The sequence below is a fragment of the Lepisosteus oculatus genome, chromosome 22 (genome assembly GCF_040954835.1).
Source record: "Lepisosteus oculatus isolate fLepOcu1 chromosome 22, fLepOcu1.hap2, whole genome shotgun sequence".
NCBI lineage: Eukaryota > Metazoa > Chordata > Actinopteri > Semionotiformes > Lepisosteidae > Lepisosteus > Lepisosteus oculatus.
Window position 1 is genome coordinate 1,223,144 of NC_090717.1, and position 24,812 is coordinate 1,247,955.

General features: G+C 47.5%; 2 protein-coding genes across 2 annotated transcripts; one reads left to right on the plus strand and one right to left on the minus strand.

Annotated features, from left to right (window-relative positions):
• Nucleotides 1–1,164: 1,164 nt before the first annotated feature.
• On the minus strand, nt 1,165–14,054 carry cdc45 (CDC45 cell division cycle 45 homolog (S. cerevisiae)). Its single transcript, XM_069182223.1, has 19 exons — nt 13,853–14,054; nt 13,028–13,087; nt 11,703–11,795; nt 10,911–11,048; nt 10,470–10,616; nt 9,636–9,694; nt 8,778–8,826; nt 8,604–8,665; nt 7,664–7,714; nt 7,449–7,568; nt 6,762–6,893; nt 6,261–6,359; nt 5,972–6,133; nt 5,296–5,434; nt 4,608–4,691; nt 4,231–4,349; nt 3,029–3,105; nt 2,395–2,461; nt 1,165–1,312 (listed from the first exon to the last, which is right to left on the minus strand). Exons 1-18 carry the CDS (start codon nt 13,901–13,903, stop codon nt 2,397–2,399), a joined length of 1,707 nt encoding a protein of 568 aa, XP_069038324.1. The 5' UTR covers nt 13,904–14,054; the 3' UTR covers nt 1,165–1,312; nt 2,395–2,396.
• A 296-nt stretch (nt 14,055–14,350) lies between these two features.
• On the plus strand, nt 14,351–24,681 carry ufd1l (ubiquitin recognition factor in ER associated degradation 1). The gene is made up of 12 exons (XM_015365823.2): nt 14,351–14,510; nt 16,138–16,270; nt 16,751–16,783; nt 16,947–17,068; nt 17,677–17,807; nt 18,473–18,545; nt 18,914–18,982; nt 20,516–20,584; nt 20,963–21,013; nt 21,714–21,802; nt 22,829–22,910; nt 24,221–24,681. Exons 1-12 carry the CDS (start codon nt 14,508–14,510, stop codon nt 24,293–24,295), a joined length of 930 nt encoding a protein of 309 aa, XP_015221309.1. The 5' UTR covers nt 14,351–14,507; the 3' UTR covers nt 24,296–24,681.
• Nucleotides 24,682–24,812: the final 131 nt, after the last annotated feature.

Consider the following 24,812-nt stretch of genomic DNA (forward strand, 5'->3'; position numbering starts at 1 on the left):
CCAGAAGAGTACATTTTTATAGGGTTACTCAGACCTATCATACGGAACATGTTCAATTCCATTTTAATATAGCGCCTTTCACAACAAGGTTGCTTAACGATGCAAGTGACCCTACATGTTGTGAATACAGAACCGAAAAGACCAGAAGACAACGGAGGAGAGGAACCAAAAACTCCTTAGTAAGGAGAAAAAAAAACTTCTAGGGGTCCAAGGTCAATTGGCTGCCCAACCCCTTTGGGCAGGCTACCATCAGACAATTAAAAAAAAAAGGAAATAAATGAACGAGGGTATTCATCCATCCAGTTGTCTGTATAATAGCACCAGAAAACAGCCTTCACTGCTTCCTCTGCTGGAACTGGAGCAGGGATTTGGGCTGTATCAAGCACTAGGTTTGCGAAACATGTTTCATACGAAGGAACTATTCTTATCGTTTCTGGGATGCACAAAAAAAAGAAAGATCAGGAGCAACAGCACAAGGGAGGCACAGCCCGAGGTTTTCTCGGGCCTGTTGAAATGAACTTTGCTCTAATTTTTGGAAGTTTGCCTTCAGTCGACATTGTTAATTAGTGGCGGGGGTTCTCTATGTTTCAGCGGTCATTAGCGTGATCCCAGCTGGGAATGAAAACACGTTAATCAGCCTGCGCGCTCATTTCCTGTTGAAGGAGGACTGTTTTGGAAGTGCTATCCAACAGGAATGGGTCAAGGAAACCGCATGATTTCTGTCTCTGAGTCCAGAATTTTTACAATCCTATTGGTAAACACTTCCCCCCCCCCCACAAGGAGTGTCAGGAAATACAGGGGGGGTTTTATAATTGCAGTCTCACAATAATAGTCCTCATCCTCAAGTGTTTGTAAATATTGAATTCCAGACGTTTTAGGTATCAAAGAATTTAACTCATAGTTTGACCTCAAATGGCATAATTGAAGTGATTTTGTAATTGCAAAGGTTTTGGCGTTATAGATAAATTTGATAAAGCCAACAAGGTTCAATTTCTGATTTTGATGAACATTTAATGAAAATCCCTATTGTTGTTTCTGATACCCTAATATTTAAGTATTAGAAATAATCTAATCTACAGCACAACAGGTGGCTGTAACATGGACAATGACAGGACATGTGGCTTTCTACTATACAGCAACATAGAACTTTTTACTTTTCAAAGATTAAAAGCTTAACATATTTTATTCTCCAATATGCTACACGTACACAGTATTTACAATGGGTTACACAAACAAAACATAAAAATCAAGTCTACAATGTACATACAAAACTGGCACCCGACTGTACAAGATCTTCCCCCAGATTTGAATCCTAGAAAAAAAACAAACAAAACAAAATGCATAAAATATCACCTTAAACTAGATATAAATTTTAGCCTTGAACAAAAATCCTCAAAGGCACTGACACCCAAAGTAGAGAAACACGCCAGAACAGGCCTGTTTTGGGTCAGAACGGGAGACCTGTAGTCAGAATTTCTCAGACCAATCATTAAATCTTGCAACGGAATAAATTAATTGATGTTACAGGAAAAGAAAATACAAACTTCAAATTAAGCAGAAAAACCGTGAACTTTGTTGTAGGCATGTGGTCTCCCCACGGGCGAGAGCTCCCACGAATTGTGGTGTTGCCCTTCCTGCTCACTAGTCACTGTAATGACTGATGCAATGTGATTTACGAGTGAATAAGTACATAATGTGCAGCAGATATCTCACTGCAGAAATGTCCCATCATGATCTGCAGGCAGAGTTAACAAATGAGTAGTATTTGTCGGCAATACTATCTCTGAGTCAAGAGCAATATTTCTGTTGGATTAAAAAAATATGTATTCACAAGCCCTGCTTGTTTACAATGTAATAGGGCAACAACACTTCTCAGGAAGTCTCGTTGCCTCGTTCTGAATTACAGAACATGGTGCTGCGTGTACCTGGAAAGTTTATCTATTTTGTGACGTAAATTGAAGGTTTTACAAGTTACTGTGTACATTTTACTTTTACTGTGGTTTGAAATGCACTCATCTTGCTTACCCTGCAATATAAAGATAGCATTGCAGCTCCCCTTAAAACCAGAGATGTTGGTGGACCAGTAGGGGGCACCCTTCCCTTTGCACCAGAGTTTTAAAGCCAAGGCCCCAGTATGGAGACAGGGCACACTGTACTGTAGGAGGTGCTAACCTCTGGGCGATTCATTTAATTGAGGCATTGAACTGTCATTAAAGAACTTACAGCTGTTTGTAAGAGTTTTTAAGGCTGTTCTGGCTGAATTCCAGTCCAGTCCAGTTTGGCCTCTCTGAAGTTCACCCATAATTCACTAAATTAGTTCCCCACCCCCTCTCCTGATCAGCTGTGCAGTGGGGGAGGGCAGACACTCGGGGACAAAAACGCAAACCTGGTCACCTTCACGACAGGAGTGTGATCAGCGCATCCAGGAACTTGCTTCTGTCTTCGGTCTTGAGCTCGATAACTGGAACACAGGCAGAGCACAACTTCGTCACTGTATATTCGTGGCCTGTGCTCGAGCTGCTCAATTCACAGCCCCCCTCCAATGCGCGCGAGCGTTTCTGTTAGCCTCCGGCCAGGCTAGGTCTGTGCTGTAGATATTGGGACGAGTAATGAGTTTGGCAAAGGCCGGACAAACTGATTCTTCTAAGCTTTTGTGCAAAACTCAGAATCTGTGCAGGCAAGAGACACACCCAAGTGGTCAGAATGCATTGAGCTGGTCTGTTCAGCAAGGGAATAATGGCAGTGGCCTGCCCCCTAGTGGCACATATCGGCCTTGAATTACTTGAGATGCTCACAGATTTTACTGCCGAGTCCAGAAAAACAGGAATCCTGAGAGGCATTAAAAGAAGCAAAAAGAGTATGAGTACCAGCAGCATTTGTAGTGGCTGGAATGCTTCTTAGCAGAGATTTGAATAGTTCAATCGCAGATCTGTAAGTACTGGATTCTTAAGAAGCCGGAAGCAGGAGGGAGTATCTGAAGGAACCCAAAAACATTTCAATCAGATACAAGTTAAAAGGAAACGCTCACCGGACGTGTCGAAGTGGTCGTGCAGAGTCCTGGAGCCGGTGCTCTCCGCGGCCTTCTCGAACGCCCTGCCGAAGAAGCTGCATCGCGGGAGAGGGAGAAAGGGACATGGGTGAGCCAGCGGCCTTTACAAGGGAAGGGAAACTCCGATTCCTGTCAGCGCCGCAGGGAACGCACACAGACCAGAGGAACTGAACCTCTAACAATCTCTGAGCACAGGGGATTGAAGCAGAGGCTCTAAGGAACCATTAAAAACTAAAAACTATTCAGACCCAGTTGCCAAAGTCATCCCAACTAAACATCACTTATAAATTATCCTTACACTTACATAGCACTTTCCAATTCCGGTTTTGGTTTGGTTTTACATGATCATGATCCCTTATCATTGGGGTGACCCTCCACTCAAAGCACTTCCCAGGTAATAGGGATCCCCTGCAGCCCCACCTGGATGATGTACCAGTCCGCTCCCCACACACCAGCTCTCAGTGGGGAGGAGAGCAGACTGATGAAGCCAGATCAGTGTGAAGACTGATTATGAAAGGCTGAGGAGGAAATTTGGCTAGGACACCAGGGTAACACCCCTGCTCTTCTCAAGAAAATCCCTGTTTTTTAACTAAGCACAGGGAGTCAGGACCTTGGTTTTTCATTGCATGTAAAGGACGGCGCCTTTTTACAGTACTGTGTCCCTGTCACTATACTGGGGCATTAAGACCCACACAGACCGCAGGGTGAGCGCTCCCTACTGGCTCCACTAACACCTCTTCCAGCAGCAGCCTTAGCTTTCCCAGGAGTCTACCCTCCAGGTACTGGCCAGGCTCACACTGCTGGGCTGCCAGCTGGGAGCTGCAGAACAATATACAGCAGCTGCCGGCTACGTCTCCCAGGACTTGCTCACTTGGATAAAACGACAAATCTTCGGAACACAAGTGGATGTTAAGAAATTGCATTCAGATCTGATGACGGAAAGAATTTCTTCACATAACGGGGTCCTGGCAGGTTTGCTTGAACATTAAGTACCCCGCTGAGCCACTGAATGCAGCTCCCCGGGATTAATTAAGCAACAGCACAATGCCATCCTGGGATCAATGACCCACTGAGCACCAGACAAGCGAGACGGGCCAAACAGTCCCCTTGGAAATGGGGCCCTTCGTGCTCCCGAACACAGAGCTCTGCCCGCCAGAGGGCACATCCGCGCACCCACTTACTTCTTCTTGTCCGAGGACTCCGAATCCGGCGGGATGCCCACGACGATCACGGTGCCCTTCTCCGTGTCCAGCGGGGCGGCCATGATCAGCGGCAGGAGCTTACAGCGCTTATTCCTCGTCTGCTGGGCAGAGAGAGCCGCCGCGGTGAATTTAGTGAGCAACCCCCCCACTCCCTTCCCACCCCCCTACAGCTCCACACAAAAATAAACAAGGATCCGCCACCCGGAGTGCTTAACTGCTGGTATAAGGATTGCAAAGACGCAGACAGCGTGCACAGAGCCCAAGTGCTCCAAGAGGCAGGAGAGGGCGATTAGCCGGTCCGGCTGGGCGCGTGCCGATGAACACACCCGCCCGCCGATCCAAAGTGCCTCACTCACCGAGCGGACGAAGGCCTTCAGCAGGTACTTGCTGAGCAGAGTCAGAGACAGGGGCTTGGAGAAGAGCTTCACGTCTGGGGTCCCCTGAAGCAGAGAGAGGGGAAAAAAAAAACAAAAACTCAGCCTTGCACCGCACATGAAAACGCACTGCAGAAACCCAGACACGGCGAACAGGAAAATCAGATCGGCAAGACCAGAAAAAAAAAAAAAAAAAAGACAGGTTGGGGAGAAGGGAATACTCCCGTCCCTTGCTTGCAGGCACACCAGCACTTGTTCTCTTATCACACCCTTCCTGAAGCCCCCCCCGTGATAGAAACACACAAACACTTGCAGCCTTCATGTCAACAGATGGAGGAACTCTTTTGTCCCTCTCTGCAATCTCGCTCCAAAACAATATAAAATAATTCTTATCTCTGAAGCACCGCTGTGCTGTACTGTTTGCTGGGGATGTCTGTCCTTTTGTTGTCGTGTTGGGATTCTGCTGTAAGGGACATTTCCACCAGGGGGACAGTAAACCCTGAACTGAGTTTTCTTCACGACCACAGTACCAATATCCCGGGCCCTCAGTTTCAGAGGGCCTTCCGATTTAGCAGGATGCTCATATCTGACAGTCGGCCTGTAGGGACAGTGAAGCCGGCTCCTGAGGACCCCAATGGCCTCCGCTCTAGGCCCGAGCGCTGGGCCTCACCTCCATGAGGTAGCAGTAGAGGAAGGGCCCCTGCGAGATGATGAGGTTGGTGCAGATACAGCTGGCCACCGTCTGCTGCACCGCCATGAGCTTCTTCTTCCCCAGGTCGATCCCCTGGTGCAGCTGCTCGATGTTGCTCCTGCGGCAGGGAAGATAAGAAACAACAACAACGCACATTTCAGAATCCCACGTCCTCGAGACGTGCGATCGCCGTTCTGGGGTATGCTTCAAACTGATGGAATGGGGGCGGGGGATAAAAACCCACACTGTGCAATTAAACAATTAGATCACGCCACAGCCGACAGATCTATTCCGGGGGTTTTAGGAGACGCAGTGTTCGGTCTACAAGTCAGCACGGGGCTCTGCATGGGTCAAGCCCGTTAACTTGTTATTGAATAAGCTAAACACTGACACAGTGGAAGTTGAAAATAAATGGACAGTGCCCCCTTTTAGCCCCAGCAGAGCCCCAGCACCCACAACCTGCAACTTCTGTTTTTATGGATGGGTTTACATGCAGGTCTAGACTCAAGAAGTCTTCTAGTTTGCTGGCTATCCTTAGACACTGATGCTCACAGCAACTGCAGTGGCCTTAGACCCTCTGAGGAGTCTGGGCACAAGCGACTCGTTCTGAGGCGGCTGTCAGTAGAGGGAGACGGAAACAAAACCTGGACAGTACCTGGACAGGCAGTCCAAGGCCTTGATGAAGTTGTCCGTGCCCTTCTCGTCCCTCTCCACGTTCTCCAGCAGCGCAGAAGCGGCGTGGACCACGTCGCCGGCCAGGAATTTGTTTTTAAAGCCAAAGTGGACTCCGAAGGTCTGTATCCGGATATCCTTCATGCTGGGGACAGAAAGGGAGGGGAAAAAGAAACGCACCTCGGGTCAGTCAAGGCTGCTCGCAGCCCCTGGCCTTCTACTGTACGTCGGCCGAGAGCACAATGCAAATCCCGGGAAAACGAGGCCGCTACCCGTATTTATTTGAAGATTCTTCGATGACCTCGCGGAGGTTCTCCTTGATGGAGACATCCATGGAGTTAAACTTCTGCCGCACTTGCTTGAGGGGAAGGCTGTGTGTGAGCGAGAGAGAGAAACGCAAAAAACAGAATTAAAACCAGAAACCCCACCCCCCCCCTTCCCCAACTACGCCCCCTACACAATGTTCAAACGCTGATGACATGAATGAGGCTGAGGACAAAGGCTGGGTCACCAATGACCCAGAACGCCCTTCATTTCAAAAGCTCTGAAAAGGAAAGCCGCACAGTTGCGGGAGTTATATTTTTTAAAAAAATATATCACACAATGACTACAAAGTGTCCTTATACAGCAAAGGGTCTGTGCTTTGTTAAGGTGCATTCATCTGATCTCTTGAAACAATGTGGGGGGGCAAAAAAACCTAAATCTAAGCTTGTCCATCACATCGGACGTTGCTCTGCAATATTAAGCAGTCTTGGGGCGCGCGGGATGCTCACCCCATATCCGCCAGGAACTCCTGCAGCTTCTTCTGCCCGTGGATCGACCACAGCTTGAAGCTGGAGGAGGTGTAGCAGGAGTTGCAGATGCTCTCGTACAGAGACCAGTGCTGGTACAGGGCCAGGCGCAGGCTGGGAGACGCGGTCAAGGAGGCCAACAGCGGCACAGGGTTTCCAGCACGGCGCTGGCCAGCCGCAGAGCGGACAGAAACCCGGACAGCCACTCTTAAGTGCTGGGATGCTGCACATCACTGAGGAGTTTCAGTGCTGCTTGTAGAATAGGCGTCTTACATCTGGGGCTGCTGTGACCCCCTTTTATCTTTTATTGTTTTACTGTAGTCCCCCCCCCCCCCATCTGTGCTGGCGAGCTGAACACAGGGAAAGCATTAAGAAAATCAAACCACAATCACAAGAAATGTTTTACTGTTCCTGACAATTTCCCCATGTATGAAGTCCAAACGGTCTGAAATGGGAAGTTTGACTTCCGTCTCGGACGCTTATTAAAATTGGGCGTCTCTCCACAATAGGGGAAAAGTTGGCGCATTTAAACCTTTCCACTGGAGTGTGGGAATGGAGTGAAATTGACATCTTAAGGGTCAGACTCAAATGGTTAACCGCAAATAAAGCTCACGAGGCCCTCGCGCCGACCGGCAAGGCTGTGAACAAACCCCCGCCAGGGAAGGATACTCGTATTCGAAAGAGATTCGCATGCAGTCGATGGAGAGGGAGTTCTCCTCGTCCTCGTTGCGATGGTTGTGCCGGGACACGTGCCGCTGCAGCGTCGCCACATCGGTCACGTACTTCATGCTGGAAGAGAGCGAGGCCGCCGTTACCGACCGGGGCGGATGAGCGGGTGGCAGAAACAACAAGGAAAAAAAAAAGGGCAGCCGAGGCCTCCTTACTGGGGTATTCTGTCGTGCACCCACTGGTCCGTCAGCCCCACAACCGACCACCTGCTCGAGAAAACAGACAACGTGGTCACCCTAGAATGATGGTCGTTAGCGGCAACAGTATGGCCAGTCGCCATTGACGAGTGCAAGCTAGGCAGAAAAACAACCCTTTGAGGACCTACAATTTAGCCAAGGAAAAAATTGTCGTTCAATTTCAATAAGTGTCTTTTAGAATGAAGTGGATTGAGAGTAATGATGAGCACAGCTGTAGTATCTGCTAATTGCACGGTATTCTTCACAATACTCCTGTCCCGAAATTCACGCACTGGCTTCCTATCTGGTTTAAGGCTGTGCATGGCTTGGCAACAACCTCAGTGCCTGTCTGATTTATCTTCCTACTCCACACCTCACAACTTTCACTCGTCTGATTCTGGTCTCCTGTCTGTTCCCCAAGCCCATCTACACTCTGTGGATCATGGGCCCTCCTCCTGCTGTTCCCCAAATATCTGGAATTCTATCCCTAAGGATATCTGAGAGGCACTTTCCCCGAGCACTTTCAGATTCAGACTCAAAACCTTCTTCTTTAGAAGGGCTCTTATTTAATTAATGTTTGTTGCTGCCCCTTGGCATTTTCTACCACATGCAAAAGCCTTGTTTTTATTGTACTAACTTATCTCCTATCATTGTATTAATTCTTACTATAAAAAGTTCTCTTTGAGAAGCTACTGTTAAAGGCGCTATACAAAAGCAAGTTTATTATTACACGGTTTATCTGCTCTCGGATCTTCTTTACGAATTTCCCATTTCCCCATGTTCTGAAAGATGAACATATGGAAACCTCAAAGAGTTAAAGATGGGGTCTCAGGAAGGACGTCAGTAAATGCCACCTAAGAGCCCTTTGAAGCTACTGGTTACAAAGTCCTTGTGTCCACATGGAAGGTCAGTCACTCACCAGAGCATGTCTTTGGTGTCCTTGGACATGACCCAGGCAAGCTCAAACATCACCATCGCAGACTAACAAGGGAAAAAAAAAAACAGAGGAGCTTTAATGCTGAAGGAAACCATCTCCTCTGTGAAAATAAAAGACTTGTTGCCAAGCAGGACGCAGTCCTCGGTAAACACTTACTGATGTTCCATGGTACTCGTACTGCTCGTAGTCAAACAAGATCTCTCGCCTACGAAGGAAGTGGAAAAGAGGGTTAAAAAGAAGCTGTAGCAGGCCGATGAGTGGAGGGTGCTGTATTGTACTCCTGCGCTGTACAGCACGAGGGGTCTGCGTTTCTGCATGCTGCGATAAGTAAAGCAGGAAGTCAGCACACTCAAGAGGCATTACCTTGCATTAAGCTGCGTAATCCCAGGTAACAGGTTTATGGTGCACATACGACTTTATTAACTGCCCTTTGTGGAACAGCGCAGTGCATGCCTGAATGCTTTAACAGTGCTCCAACACTAACGGGCTGAAAAAAGATTAATTTTCAGCCTTGAACGGAGAAGGTTACGAGGCCCAGGGATGCAGAACCCTCCAAGAGACTGACAGAGCTGACAGCTCACAAGACGTTTTCGGAATCAACCAGGGTGAAGGAGTGGAAGCAACACTGAACAGCAGACAATCCTATACCCAAAGGGTTGTGGGAGCAGGGAACACGCTATTCAACCACGTGGTGGCATCTTTCAAGAATCCTGGATGAGACTCTGGGGTCAGTTTGCTAAATGGCCTCCTCATTTGCAAGGTTTCTTATACTGTATTTTCCTACTTAAGCTTTTTTGTAATCACTAGCAATTTTACAATCTTACTTTATTATAAATTATTTTTTGGTTGAAGCTTTCATCCATTTGCACCAATTTGTGCAGCTGGGTATTTCACTGGAACAATTCTGTTGCAGTACTTTCCTCAAAGGTACAACAGCAGCGTCTCGCCTGGGATTCGAACCCAGAACCCCTCCTCCACACTGCCGCCCCACTGACAAAAAGCTTAGAGACCCACCTGCGAGCTTCCCACTCCCTCCTCTCCCTCTGCCTCTCTATCCTCCTCTCCAGAGCTCCCTGCAGAGGAACAGAGCAGCGCGTCACAACACAGCCCACAGACCCTCAGGCCCACATTCAAGTGGCAGTTTCTCCATTGCAGGAGGTCCACAGGCAACAGGCTGGGTCACTCCATGTTCTTCAAACCCAGCAATTCAAGGCTTCTTTGACTCCTTCCACCTTAATTCTTACTTAGCTGATGTATTCAATTAAATTTAATCCCCGCCTGTGGTCTACAAGAGGGCAATATTTATACATCAAGTCCTTTACCTTAAATTCAACCTGTCAAGCTGTCAATCTGACCTGTACTAGCTATACCTTCCAGGATAATGCAAGATGTTTAATGGAACATGCTTCTAGATGGGAGATCTTACTTTTAGTACCTAAAGCCATGTGCCAACTGGAATAATTTTCCAGCTTTAACTGACCCCTAAAAGCTTAGTACAGGATGCGCGACTGTGGCGTTAACGGAAATTAATGGAACAGATGTGGAAAAAAGAAAAATAGGGGTATTATTTTCCGGATTCCCATAGTTTGCCTTCGTGGATTTGAACCTTTATACTCAGACAGGTCACTTTTTAAAATCACTGGTCTTCCTGTAATAAAGACAGGGGAAAAAACTACACAAGAAATACAAAAACAAAATCAAGATTCTTAAAGAGATTTTACATTACACTGTGAACAGCAGGACAAAGACCAAACGGCAGGCATTCAGACGGAAAACCTGCCACCAAGCGAAGCTGAGTCAGCCGTCTCTGAAATCGCCACCAAGGAAGAAAAGAACGAGGAAACTTGCCTCCTCGAAACGCCTGCGCTTCCCAGAGGGTTCGGAGCCTTCGTCGCTCTCATTCCCGGAGTCTTGCTCGTCCTCATCCTCGTCTCTGAAGATGTCATCGTAGGCAGGGATGCCCAGGTCGTCGTCCTGCCTAATGAGCAACTTGATCTGCCGGAGAGCAAGGGGCGAGAGGAGTGGGCAAACAGCAGGGACGAGGCAACGCGCTTGGGAGGCCTCAGTATAAACACACCAAAATCTAACAAGCTCATTCTTTTAAAATCCTCCAAAGGAATGGGCTAGAAACCACACTGCCTTCAAACCTCCGCTTCACAGCCTGGAGTCTTTGAAGGAACAGCTCAACGGAAAGTCCAGTGGCTCAAAGGCCCTGCTCCAAACTCAGACCACATGCGGGCGCCACTGGAAGACGCCTAGCGTGCGTGCCGAGCCTGCCCCCGGCCGTACCTGCGTGTCGTTGTAGACGTTGATCACGTCCACTGGCCTGTGCGTGTCGCAGATGAAGAACACGGTCTCCTCCTCCGGCTGCAGGGTCTCCAGCAGGTCAGCGTTGGCGCCGCAGTTAATCAGCACAAAGTAACGGAACTGCGAGGCAACACAAAGACGAGGCTTGAGCACCCCAGGGGAAAAACTCAAGACATCAAAGCCCATGCGTTTGGGCAAGGAACGGGCTCCTATCAGGATTCAGGATCTGTGCTACCAGTAAAATTCTGACTTTTTAAAACACATTAATGAATGTTATTGATAAAAAGTAATGTACTGTAGGAGTTTTATGTATTTTTGGGCTAATGCTTTTATCTAACGTTTTTCAGACCTCAGCTCACAGCTATGAATCCTGCGACCACACACGGGGGAGAATAAGGAAGTCAAGGCAGACTCCTCCCACTTCCCCACCTTTGAGACAGATGGGATTAAACACAGTACGCATCCCTCATTGACAGAAAGGGGCACTGTTTTACAGACAGGGTGACTAATCCCACTCAACTGTATGTGCTACTTGAGGAATCGGCTGGCGACGTGACCCACATTCGAACCCAGGATCGCAGTAGCCTGTTAGTTTTATTACAGTTTATAGACAGGTTTCCTCCCATTCATCCCTTACAAATGTCAACTTCTGGTGCAAAACATCCAGGAACAGCTACCACCAGAGAGATCCTCAACATCCCGCTTTTTAAAATAGGAGAACACAGTAAATACCACCCTGTCCTCACAAACTCAGCATTATGCCACGATCCTGACCTGCTCCTTGTGCTCCAGAAAGGCTGTCTCCAGGTCCTGCCAGCCCCTGACTGGCACCAGCGTGTACTGAACATGGTCACAGTGGAACAGAGCCTGAAAGGAAAAACAGCACGCAGGTCATTTTCTCTTTAAAGACCTCGTGACTGGGAGGTTCCCCACTCAGGTCCCGTGTCTCAGCCACACAGTTGCTACAGTCTCCCCCCGAGCAGGGCACCGAATCGCCCTGTGCTCTGTCCTCCGGACATGGCCTCGTCTGGAGATCCCGTCTTCAGCGATGGCAGCCTGGACGGGAGGCGGCCGACTCCTGACCTGACAGCGTCCGCTGAGCAACACGGAAACATCCTCAGTGTGGAAACAACTGGACTTTTGGAGAAAATAGTGCAGGATACCAGCTGCCCAATAACGGCATCAAAAGCCAAAGTCAGTGACCGTGCAGGCTGAACAAAGTCTGACTGACCAGGGAACTAAATTTACCTCCCAACTGATGAAACACCTCCATCGGCAGTTAGGGATTACGTCGATAAAGACCCGTCCTTATCATTCACACACAGACTGACGGGTTGAAAGTTCGTGTCAGATGCTGGAAAGGATTGGGGGAGATGGACTGGGACTCTTTCTTCTATTTGCATTTCGAGAAGATCCGCAAGGCAACAGTGACAGATCACAGATCCTACAGCGGGCGATCTGCTGGCTCAGGAGTTAGCCTGGGAGCCTGAGATTGAACGGTGGTGACATGGCATTATTTGTCCAAAACCTGTAACTCACGCCCAGCGCGGTTCGCTTTGTGTCCAAGGAGACTCTTGGGTTTCCAGCTGTCCTGGCCCGTTATCAACAGTTAATGGCTCACTCTGTGAGGACTAGCACATCCCTGTGCACGCTTGCGTGATAACAACTGACCTACGGCCTCCGTGCTTCTCAAGTGAAAGAGATCAGACTTGCAAAGTTCAGTGTTACAGTACCCAATTACTGCGCCACACTGCTTTAATAAAGATGAGCTAAATTGATACTCTTGGATCTCGCCTTTCTTTCCCTGGGCTTTGAATCCGATTTCGCACAGGTGCACTCAGAACGCATTATTAGAGCATGGACTGCCAGATCTCTAGATCATAGATCTCCAGAGCCATAACTGGACATCCTTGATCTGGGATGTCAGCAGGAAAAGCAGTAGCCAGTATGCAGCAACTTTTATATAAAGCACGTTTCCTGACGAAGGACTCTTTCTCCCCTATATGGTTCTCAAACAGGCTCTAAAGAGGATAACGTCTACAAAAACACCTTGTAGAGGACACTTCTCAGAGAACGCTCCTGCACTCTTAAATACGCACCTGCAGTATTTTACAGGCGCACAGCGCGTCAATGTCCGAGGAGACCAGGAGAGCGACCCTCTGGAGAAACAGGGAGGGAGAGGATCACGGGTGGGGGGAAAAACAGAGAAAAAATATTAAATCTGTGGCCGAGCTGAGCTGAGGATGCGGCTTTCTTCGGGCCGGCCTGGTGTGGGCCCCGAATAAAGAACCTAGACCTCCTATTCTTCACTATATTGAGGAAATACAAGGCTACACCTGTCATTAAGTTTCTATGCACTGTATATAATGGAAGAATAATGCTCTGTAGCAAGTCAGCTTGATGACGGATTGACTTTGCCAACGTCGACCTGATCATGGGCCAGGCACTGATCTAACACAGAAGACAAAACACTTGAAAAAGGAAAAACAACAATAAAATATAAAGACAATTACAGAACACATCTTCGCATGAAGCGACGATATTTTATTAACACCTACAGATGTCATATGTAAACACTCACACGGAACACGAAGGTAAATAACACCAAACACCTTCCTTCTATTAAAATAGAAAAATAAATCGCCCTCTCGGTCGCCTGTTTAAACTGCCGCCCTAAAAAGATAGTGCAACATTGTTTTTCTTTGGGCGAGTTATGACAACCCCTGAAAAAACAGGCAAACTAAGTATCCAACGTCTGCTAAAACACCCAAGTATAAATATGGAACTCCTGAAGACCATTAACTGGCACTAATACCCTTAATACCTCTCGAATTCGTTACAATACACCGCGTTAAAACGAAACCCTCACGTTTAATAGTCTCTCTTCGATAATTGAGCACTACGACACAAAGGGATCTTTTTACCTGATTCACAACAACATCGTAGAACTCCTTCCGAATATCAGACACGAACATTTCCAAACCCCTTTCTATCGACGACTAGGAATAAAAAAAAATAAAAATGACCTTTTAAATAAATTAAAAAATAACTCGTACAAACGTATAAATTGATTTAAAATACACCAACTCCTTCAGAGATACAGAATCTTCCGTTCCTTGTTAAAAACCTGGCGCCAAATCAGTTTGATGGACTCCTGTTTCCTATTGGCTTGTAACAGATCGATCTAGCCAATCAGAGTTAAGATCCTTCAGCTACTCGTCGCTGATAGGTTATTGGAACAAGCCAATGGTTCGCCACCACAGGTAGACGATGCGCCATAGAATTTTACGCGGATTGGTGTGACGTCACGTCAAAACAAAACTTTAGACCAATCACTTACGTAGAGGCGGTGTACTGTTAAATGATTGGTTATTGACTTTGGAAACGACGTGGGGATTGGTTGTTGTTTCTCCTCGGGTCACTTCCCTTGGCGACTATTTACTTCCCGGTTACGGAACAAACTCCTCTTAATAATCTTCTGCTATTAGGAGATGGTCGATTGTAGGTTCACTTTATTCTTCTTTGGTTGAAACCATTTGTTTTCATTAAACATCGTACCCTAAAGAGTAAGAGTTCATCATGGTAAGTACAGAAGGATTGGTGGTTTTGTGTTTAATACGTCGCATATTGAACTACAGCGCCAGAGCTGTACAGAAAGAAAGATGCACCGTCACTGTTACAAGTTCCCGAGATGTGGACAGATTTGTTAATAAACCAGGCGTCGTGATGACAGCAGACGTCTGAAGACGAGTTTATTTTCTCAAGTTCACATAAAGATGTAAACACTGGAAAGACCACTCTTCTTCGAGCGACGTTCCGCCCTGTGCGTTGTGGCGTAGGTGTAAATATCAAGATAGGTGTCATCCTCTCTGTCTGCACGTAAATGAGAACAGCAGTGTTTGGGTTGCACCCGCGGCGGAATGGAATAAAGGTTTTTGGAGACCCTGAGCAGCAACAGAAAGTTGACATCAATCTGCCAGGGACTGACTTCGTGCTTTTGACGACCAAAAAAATAGGTCGGGAGGGCTGCTCGGGCCTGCGGGGAGATACCACCCCAAGAGCGGTTATAAACGGGGGCAAAACTCTGGTGCCCTTTTACCTGATGGTGGGGAGAAGCAGAGGCAAATCGAGTGCTCCTGCCCCAGTTGTAGAGCCCGGAGTTTCAGTCAACAGAGCCTGATTACTGATCAAGCCAGTTATGAACTCAGTCAAGAAACCTGGTTTCTAGACTGAAAACCAGACGTCTGGGTAGATCTCCAGAGCCATAACTGGACATCCTTGATCTGGGATGTCAGCAGGAAAAGCAGTAGCCAGTATGCTGCTCCTTTTATATAAATCACATTTCCTGACGAAGGACCTGACATTCTCCCACATGGTCCAGGTCTGAAAGTTGTGCTTTTTGTGCGAGAGCAGAACAACACCAGGGTGCCTGTATTTGTAATGGCAATAGGCTGTAAAATGGCCTGCAGCTATATCACTCTGCAACTCACAACAGGTTGCTGCTGGAAGAGGTGTTAGTGGGGCCAGCAGGGGGCGCTCACCCTGCGGTCCATGTGGGTCCTAATGCCCCAGTATAGTGACGGGGACACTATACTGTTAACAGGCGCTCTCCTTCGGATGAGACGTAAAACCGAGGTCCTGACTCTCTGTGGTCATTAAAAATCCCAGGGTGTTTCTCGAAAAGAGTAGGGGTGTAATCCTGGCATCCTGGCCAAATTTCCCATTGGCCCCTACCAGTCATGGCCTCCTAATAATCCCCATCTCTGAATTGGCTTCATTACTCTGCTCTGCTCCCCACTGAGTGCTGATGTGTGGGGAGCGGACTGGTGCATCATCCAGGTGGGGCTGCACACTGGTGGTGGTGGAGGGGATCCCCGTTACCTGTAAAGACCTTTGAGTGGAGTGTCCAGAAAAGCGCTATATAAGTGTAAGCAGTTATTATTATTATTATTATTATTATTATTATTATTATTATTATTATAATAAAAGACAGGAGCTCCAATGACAGTCCAGGTCTCTGCGAAAATATTTTAGATCTGAATGGAATCTCTGAAAGTAGTATTTGGAGCTGAAGTTGATTTCAGATTGGTCAGAGAAGTGTGAGTGGAACCACGCTGTATACCTGTACAACCAGCTGTCTCCACACCTATTGAGATGAAACCTTCGTTGTTGTTTTCTGGGGGCTGATCGTTCTGTCCTCTCATTTCAGTTTTCCTTCAATATGTTTGACCACCCGATTCCACGGGCCTTCCAGAACCGGTTCTCCACACAGTACCGCTGCTACTCCGTCTCCATGCTGGCCGGGCCCAACGACCGCTCCGACGTCGAGAAAGGAGGGAAAAGTAAGAGCAGGGGAGGCTTTGCTGGGTCTCCTGAGATGTCGCCCGGTCCTCAGCGTGGGGTCTGGGCAGCTGGCTTGATGCCACCCATTTAGAACGCCAATAGGGTGAAAAGCTCAGTTTCTGACAGGCTTGCTGAGCAGCTGTACTGCACTGTAACATCTTGCCACAGAACATAGCATAATATAAATGTGATACAGTATATGACATTATGTCATAAGTTCAGGTAGGGAGCTGCAGCAGGATGCTTAGGCTGCAAAGGAACAGGTAAAGGTTTATTCCCTGCTGCAAAAAGAACGTTTTGCCTGTGGAGCCTTCTTCTTCCTCAGCTGAAGAAGGCTCCACAGCCAAAACTTTGTCTCACTTTTTTCTTTTCAGCGAGGAAAAAAACGTTTACCTGTTCCTTATTATGTCATAATGTAGCATAGTAAAAGAAATGTATTTCAGCAATGCTAAGCTTTTGTTGTTCTTTTTTTGTTCTAGTTATAATGCCTCCATCTGCGCTGGACCAGCTCAGTAAGTACGCCAGTGACAAAATATGTAATATATAAAAATATGTTCTGTGTTTGCCATGTGCGTCTGTGTTGGTAATGAAGAACTAGCAGTTTCGTCTGGAAAACAGATCCGTAAGAGCCTTGCTTTGTCGGGCACGCACAGTTTAACTCGAGTCTTCCTTCAGGTCGTCTCAACATCACCTATCCAATGCTGTTCAAGCTGACTAATAAGAACTCGGACCGCATGACGCACTGCGGAGTGCTGGAGTTTGTCGCGGACGAAGGAATCTGTTACTTGCCTCACTGGGTGAGTGTCCCCTTCTTAAAATGTTTTAATAAAATATGTAACTTTGCTTTGGTAAAGCTATTTCTGTTTGGTAAAGCTGAAAAAATATATTCCGCTTTAAAATCATCTGTATTAAATAGTATTGTTAATAGCTTTTATTGTGTGAATTGAAAGTCTTTTTATGTCATGTGACATAACAAACAATGTGAGAGACATGTTTGCATGAGCTATTGCTGAGGGTTCTTTTCTGAAAGAGCTGGTGGAGATCCTCAGATCAGTCAGTGATGAAATCTAGAGGCTGGATCAGCTCCACTGCTTTTTCTTATTTGTAACCTTTCTCATGTTTTTACTCGGGTATTGAAAGTAAAAAACTGTAGGTGAACGTTTATAAAATGTCTGTTAAAGTAAAAGGGGTTGGTTTTATTGTCGATCTGGCAATTGGAGTAAAAGAGCATACACTTGCATACTTTTATTTATAAAGCCCCGAGAACTGCTTCATGTTGCATGGTTACAGTGAACATTGATTGTGCCCAGGCAGTAAGAGCTGGGTGATTGATTCAATGAAAGCTGCTGACTTGGTTGCCTTTCCTGCCCTCACTTATTTGTCTGCTTGGCCTGTTTTCCTTCAGATGATGCAGAATCTTTTGCTGGAGGAAGGAGGTCTGGTCCAGGTGGAGAGTGTGAATCTCATGGTCGCAACGTACTCAAAGTTCCAACCCCAGAGCCCAGACTTCCTCGACATCACCAACCCCAAAGCAGTGTATCCTTCCAGTTTCAGACATGGGTTCAAGTACCACTAAGGCCTGGAGAAAGATCCTACTTAAAATGACAACGCTTTCCACAGGAGTAATTCCACAGAATATTCCTACAGAGCAAATACCTTTGGATAAGATGACAGGCAATTCATTCCTTGGGCGGAGCGGTGGCACTCTGGCTAAGGATCTGCGCCTGTGGCTGGGAGGTTGCCGGTTCAAATCCCGCAACCGGGAGAGGAATCCTACTCCATTGAGCTGTATAAATGGCTGACCCTGCGCTCTGACCCCCAGCTTCTCCCTCCCTGTCAAAGTGTCTCATGGAAAGTAAGCTGGGGTCTGCAAAAAGACAAATTCCTGATACAAGAAATTGTATATGGCCAAATGAAGTGATCTGTTCTTATTCAGACAACATTGCTGTAATTATTCCTGTGGACAGCTATGGACTCGGCTTTTGAATCGTGGAGCAGTTCTAGACTTCCTGAACCTTCAAGAATTGGCAGTTTGGGATAAGATCTCTTCCCAGAGAGATCTCACACCCGAAGAAGGCTCCACGGCCGAAACGTTGTGTTTTCTTTCTTCTCTTTTCAGCAGGGAATAAACCTATTGCTTGTTCCTCTTAAGTTATTTTTCCGCCATTCATGTTTCCTTCACGACACTTCCACTTCTATAGGTTAGAAAATGCCCTGAGGAACTTCGCTTGCCTCACGACTGGTGATGTCATTGCAATCAACTACAATGAAAAGGTAAAGAATTTGTTTTTTTCTTATCAGACCTGAGGGTATTGCAGTGAAGTGCATTCCATAAAATGAGATCTTTGAGCGAGGAGTTTCCCAGCAACCAGATGGGCAAGATAGGTTGAATGACCTCTTCTTATTTAAGATAAGATCACTTTATTAGCCCTATACAATTTCTTGCATTAGGAATTTGTCTTTTCGCAAATCCTCCTTTATATTCTTATGTAAAACGTTGGTGACTGAACTGGAATTGTGAGTGATCCCTAGAGTCTAGGTCAGGGATACTAGAATGGATCGCGTGTGCTGACAGAGGTACAGCTGATGTGCAGCCTGTACAGAATTGGCATCATTTTGTTTCCCCTCCCTTGTCCCTTCAGATCTACGAGCTGCGAGTGATGGAGACCAAACCAGATAAGGCCGTGTCCATCATTGAGTGCGACATGAATGTAAGAGCCTTAGCCGCCGCTCAGTCCTCAACACTGATGAACCTGATGAAGCCATAGAACACACGTCAATAAATAACACATTTCACATTGGCGTTATTAATGTCATTAAAAATCCCAGGGTGTTTCTCGAAAAGAGTAGGGCTGTAACCCCAGCGTCCTGGCCAAATTTCCCATTGGCCCTTAACAGTCATGGCCTCCTAATCATCCCCATCTCTGAACTGGCTACATCACTCTGCTCTCCTCCCCACTGAGAGCTGGTGTGTGGGGAGCGGACTGGGGCATCATCCAGGTGGGGCTGCACACTGGTGGGGGTGGAGGGGATCCCCATTACCTGTAAAGCGCTTTGAGTGGAGTGTCCAGAAAAGCGCTATATAAGTGTAAGCAATTATTATTATTATTATTATTATTATTATTATTATTATTATTTTATTTTACACGTTTCTCTTGTCAAACCGTAATGCAGAGCGCTGCTCTTGTAACAGTTTAGACGGTTTTACTTTGTGTTAGGGGAATTTGGTATATTTTAGACCGTAAAATATACGCGTTGCCGATCTGGTCAGATCTCAGAAGCTCAGCACGACTTGGCCTGGTCAGTGCTGAGGTGAGTGACCTCTAAGGAAAACCAGGTTGCTGCTGTCAATGTTTTCGGTTCACCTGTAGAGGGTGCTCTTGCCTCTGGACCGGGTTTTCCACACTAGTGTCCCAGTACAGTACCTGCTGCTGTGCAGGGCTTCCTTGGCAGGATGCAGCAAACAGTGGCTGATTAAGGTGGTCAGAGGCCCCTAGGCTACGCGTTGTGTAGGTCCCTCCCCCATCCCATTACCAGAAAAAAAGCGAGAGAAATTACTTTAATAATTCAGTGACGCGCTTGGAGTACGAGCCTGCTACCGCCTATTCAAACGGAATGTAGCGCGGCACACGCAGGGAACACACGCGTACACAGGGAGCCCAAATACACACACACACACACACACACACACACTACAATAGCCTGTAATGCAAGTACACCAATGCAACCAATTAATCAGATTCACAGGCAATCTGCGAGCTGACAACAGAAATCATGCGCACGCTTATTTTGAAACCGACGATCCAATATTTCTCTACTGCTTATTTTGAGGCTGGCTACCGTAAACTTGCACCAGAGATCACTGACCCGATGAATGCGCCAAAATAAATTTGAACTGTGAACCCATTGCATCTAACCAATCATTGGTTCAAAAATTATTCAATGTTTATATGGACCAATGGGGGCCCACAAGTCCGTTTAAAAAAAAATACTCTGGCCAATCAGGGGCCCCTGATCAGGCCCACAGGTCAGTTAAAAAAATACTCTGGCCAATCAGGGGCCCCTGGACAGGCCCACAGGTCAGTTAAAAAAATACTCTGGCCAATCAGGGGCCCCTGATCAATCTGGGGCCCCTAGGCTACAGCCTATGCCAGCCTGCTCTTAATCCGCCCCTGGCAGCAAGGGTCAGAGCGGGGGTCCCTCACCATGTCTTCTTTTCTGCTCCGTCTCTCCGTCTCCTGCAGGTGGACTTCGATGCCCCTCTGGGCTACAAGGAGCCGGAGCGGCGCTCGCAGCATCACGAGGAGCCCACGGTATGGGAGCCGCGGCGCGGGGTTCCGTCTCGGTCGCGCTTGGCAGGGGGGCGCAAGCAGGACAGCGGCGGCAGGAACGACAAGTGACGTCCCCCTGCGATCTTTGGTCCGGCACTGATTTGTACCCTCCACGTTGGTGGGATGCCGCAGCTTGTAGATGGGGGTGTGCCGGGGTCCGTCTTTAAGGACGCCCGTTTTTCTGGGGTGCCTCTGCTGTCTTTATCGAAAGGTTTGTCGTATCCATCCTATCCATCTAAACAGTCGTTTTATTGGTAGCTTGCGTTGGCAGTGCTCACGCTGTGGTTGTGTCTGGGTAAACGCTCCTGTAGCTGTACTGTCATTGCCCTTTGAACTGATTTCCCATGATTCTCTGCGTAGGAGGAGGATGCTGACCATAGCAGCTATGCTGAAATGGATGTTGGCTTCAGAGTGAGTTTTCCGTGCTTCCGTGACACTTTTTTTCCCAGTTAAACAGAATATGGAATGATGGTTTCATGACTGGAAACCTTCTTATGTATTTTTGCATCTGAAGTAAATCAGTGTTTGAAAAAGCAACACTGCTAGGATTCTATGACTCTTTTTTATTTCTTCCTGTGGAAATAAAATAATACATTGTTGAGCAGCTTGGGGTTGGGGCCAATTGTATCAAGAAACCATATCTGCATTTGCTTGTCTGGAATTATTATAATTCCGTCCAGAGCAGTACAGACCAGTGAAGGCAGTCCACACCACAACTGGGAGCAGACGTACTTCACGGAACATCTGGTTAGATAATGAAACTGAGGCCCCGTGTCTCTCCAGGAGTGCAAACCCTCCTAAAGTTTAAAGTAAACAAGGAGTGCAAACTCCTGAAGTGCAGAAATCGATTCTAGGACTCAAGGAGTTATAAGCAGATTATTATAGTAATAATCCGTCATCATAATCATAAATGTGGGCTCACTTATGATCAGCACTTCTTCTTGTCATATTTAATCTGGTTTACACAAAGAGTGGGGGGGGTGTGTTGCCCGATCAAGGAACAGAAAAGGCAGGATGAGATCTTGGGGGTCAACTAGCTGCTCAGCACTGTGGGAGCGAAAAGGGCTGCATCTCGTCTGATCCTGTTCTTATCCTCCCTTGTCCCTGTCAGGCATTCACGGGATCAGGGAACCGACTGGACGGCAAGAAGAAGGGCATCGAGCCCAGCCCTGCGCCTCTGGACCCCAACGACATCAAAAGGTCTCCCACCCGCTCACGCTGGCCTGTCTGTGCGTTTCCGTGTCGCAAAAAGAGCTCGGGTCCCCTGGTCATCTTCCGGTAGCAAAGGGGCCAGAAAGGAGAACATTAGAGAAGGGAAGTTAGGGAATGACTTCCCGCCCAATCAGAGCATGCCGATTCGTTTGCCAGCTTCTAATTCAGCCAATCCCAGAGCGGGGATCTTCTGCTGGGAGGTACCGTCTGGGCCTGGAGTCTGTGGCAGTGGTCCCCAGCTCTGGTGCTGGTGACGAGCACACCTGTTTGTTCGTGTTCCAGCCGAGCCCTCAGTTTCACAGTCAGACCCTTCACATGAAGATTCATTCGACCTGCTTGTTGTTAAACATGTTGGGGCTTTAACCATTGTATTCAGAAAGTAAAAATAGCTTGGGGTCAGATCGCAGGGTCAGCCATTTATACGGCGCCCCTGGAGCAGTTGGGGTTAAGGGCCTTGCTCAGGGGCCAAACGGAGTGGGAATCCTCTGCTGGCTGCGGGCGCAGATACTTAGCCACAGAGCCACCACTCCGCCCCATTAACTTGATGACATGCACGGATGTTCAGAGCCTTCAAAAAACAAAAAGCCAATTTTCTAAAAAAATGTTTGAGAATAGAGATTAGAGCCTACCTAAATGTATTGTGGCTTCTGGACAGTTCTTCCAAGAACTAGGGATTTTTTTTCTGGCGCAGGGCAGAAGGGTAAAGCTTTTGGAGAGGCAGTGCCTCCTGCCCCATGGTGGGAGGGCAGTGTTGATGACCGGTGCACTGGTGATTCCATCTTGCACACCTATTACTGAAACATGGTTTTATATATGAAGACGGCGAGGCCTGTCGGTAAGCAGGACGAGGGAGGCAAAGGGGGAAGTGTAGGGAATCGCTGTATTTTCAGGTGTTTTCAGCTGCGCACCGAGCTCTTAGACATCACGCATCCTGGGAGGTGTGTGAGCCGAGATCCCGCACTGATCCGCAAGGATTCGGCTTGAAGTGACCGGTGGTTTTCCCCTCTCCCTCAGGGGCATTCCGAACTACGACTTCAGGATGGGGAAGATAACCTTCATCAGGAATTCACGGCCGCAGCCGAAGAAAATAGACGATGTAAGTGTTAAGGAAAGAAAGAAATAGTTGCCCTTTTTTGTCTTTGTCCTTTCAACTTAAAAAGAGATTCAAGTTCTGAATTTGTCCCTGCATGTTTTAACTCGGAAGCAGATGAAATCAAAACTTAACTCCCCTGCGTTAATCCATTGTGCAAGATGGCTGTGCAAGATGGCTGTCCAGCTGTCAGTAGGCGGCGTTCTTTCCTCTAAAACAATTTCCACACCAGTAGTGACCAGATTGCTACCGTAGGAGGTGCTGTCCTTTTGGGAGAGACATTAAGCTGATTACTTGCTCATTAAAGACCTCTTGGCCCTGTAGGGGTGTAATCCTGGTGTCCTGTTTAAATTCTTGAACAATCTGGCCTTCCTAAAGTCCCAGCTTAATTCATTTAGTGAAGCAGCTTGTCACTCCTCCACCTGATAGACTGTGCAGAAAGGTGCAGCCTGTCACTCACCTTGGGCTGCACTTCAGTGGGGGACAAAGTGGGGATCCCCTCCCATGTCAAAATAGCAGTGGAACAAAGTGGGGTTCCCCTCCCATGTCAAAATAGCAGTGGGGTCCTTCTCGGTTTTATATTGCACTTTAAATCCCGAATTCATGTGCTGGTCGTAGTGTTTTAATTAATAATTAGTAATTATAATAATTGCTTACACTTATATAGCGCTTTTCTGGACACTCCACTCAAAGCGCTTTACAGGTAATGGGGATCCCCTCCACCACCACCAGTGTGCAGCCCCACCTGGGTGATGTGACGGCAGCCATAGTGCACCAGAACACTCCCCACACACCAGCTCTCAGTGGGGAGGAGAACAGAGGGTTGTAGCCAATTCATAGAGGGGGATTATTAGGAGGCCATGATTGGTAAGGGCCAATGGAAAATGTGGCCAGGATGCCGGAGTGACACCCCTACTCTTTTCGAGAAACGCCCTGGGATTTTTAATGACCACAGAGAGTCAGGACCTCGGTTTTACGTCTCATCCGAAGGACGGCGCCTGTTTACAGTATAGTGTCCCCGTCACTATACTGGGGCATTAGGACCCACACAGCCCGCAGGGTGAGCGCCCCCTGCTGGCCCCACTAACACCTCTTCCAGCAGCAACCTTAGTTTTTCCCAGGAGGCTTCCAGCCAGGTACTGGCCAGGCTCACACTGCTGAGCTTCAGTGGGCTCAAGCAGCTGTGGAGACTCCCTCCTGGTTGCCAGGCGTGGCGTCCAGCTGTCCCATGCACTGGGGCCCTATGCCTGTTGAGGCCGCTTCCTGAAGAGAGCCTAACGAGGCGCTGTCTGCTGTCCGTCTCCACTGTTCTGCAGGAGGATGCCGTGAACAGGTTCATCGCCTTCTCCGGTGAGGGCCAGTCGCTGCGCAAGAAAGGGAGGAAACCCTAGGACCCCCCCCCCTGTCAAGCAGGGAACGGACAGAGGGTGGACACGCAGGCCCTGAGCTCCGACCCGGACCCACCAGTGACGAGTGAAATCAATTTGCCGACGGGTAGAGCCAGACTTCCTCTCTGCGTGTCCCTCACTTCGGAATTCGGAGCCCCAGAAGAGTTTTTTTTTTCCTGGTTTTCATTCAACAAAGAATTTTCACACAGGAACAAACTTATGGAAAAAGATTGGGGAAGAAAACAATTGTCCTACAGATATCGGAATTATTTCACATAACTGCATTATAACTTTTGGTTAATACAATACAGGGATTCACTGTTTTGCTAATTTATGTACTATATATATCAAAACCACTTAATACTTTTAATAAAGCCGATATAAACCCACTTATGAGTGCTTTTATTCTTCATCTGTATTGTCTGTACAATTTGAAGAGGCAATATTTTGTTTTCTCCTATATGGTGCAGCAGTGTGATTTGCAGATCCCTGTGTTTAATTTCAGGGATGTCATTAAAGA

What these genes read in the sequence shown, in the direction of transcription:
- ufd1l (XM_015365823.2), top strand. An exon ending in ATCACCAACCCCAAAGCAGT is followed by an intron (nt 17,808 to 18,472) that starts GTATCCTTCCAG and finishes CCACTTCTATAG; the next exon opens with GTTAGAAAATGCCCTGAGGA. An exon ending in TCATTGAGTGCGACATGAAT is followed by an intron (nt 18,983 to 20,515) that starts GTAAGAGCCTTA and finishes CGTCTCCTGCAG; the next exon opens with GTGGACTTCGATGCCCCTCT.
- cdc45 (XM_069182223.1), bottom strand. Translation starts at nt 13,903, where the DNA reads ATGTTCGTGTCTGATATTCGGAAGGAGTTCTACGATGTTGTTGTGAAT. An exon ending in ACGATGTTGTTGTGAATCAG is followed by an intron (nt 13,088 to 13,852) that starts GTAAAAAGATCC and finishes CTGTTTCTCCAG; the next exon opens with AGGGTCGCTCTCCTGGTCTC. An exon ending in GAGTTCCTGGCGGATATGGG is followed by an intron (nt 6,360 to 6,761) that starts GTGAGCATCCCG and finishes GCTCACACACAG; the next exon opens with CCTTCCCCTCAAGCAAGTGC.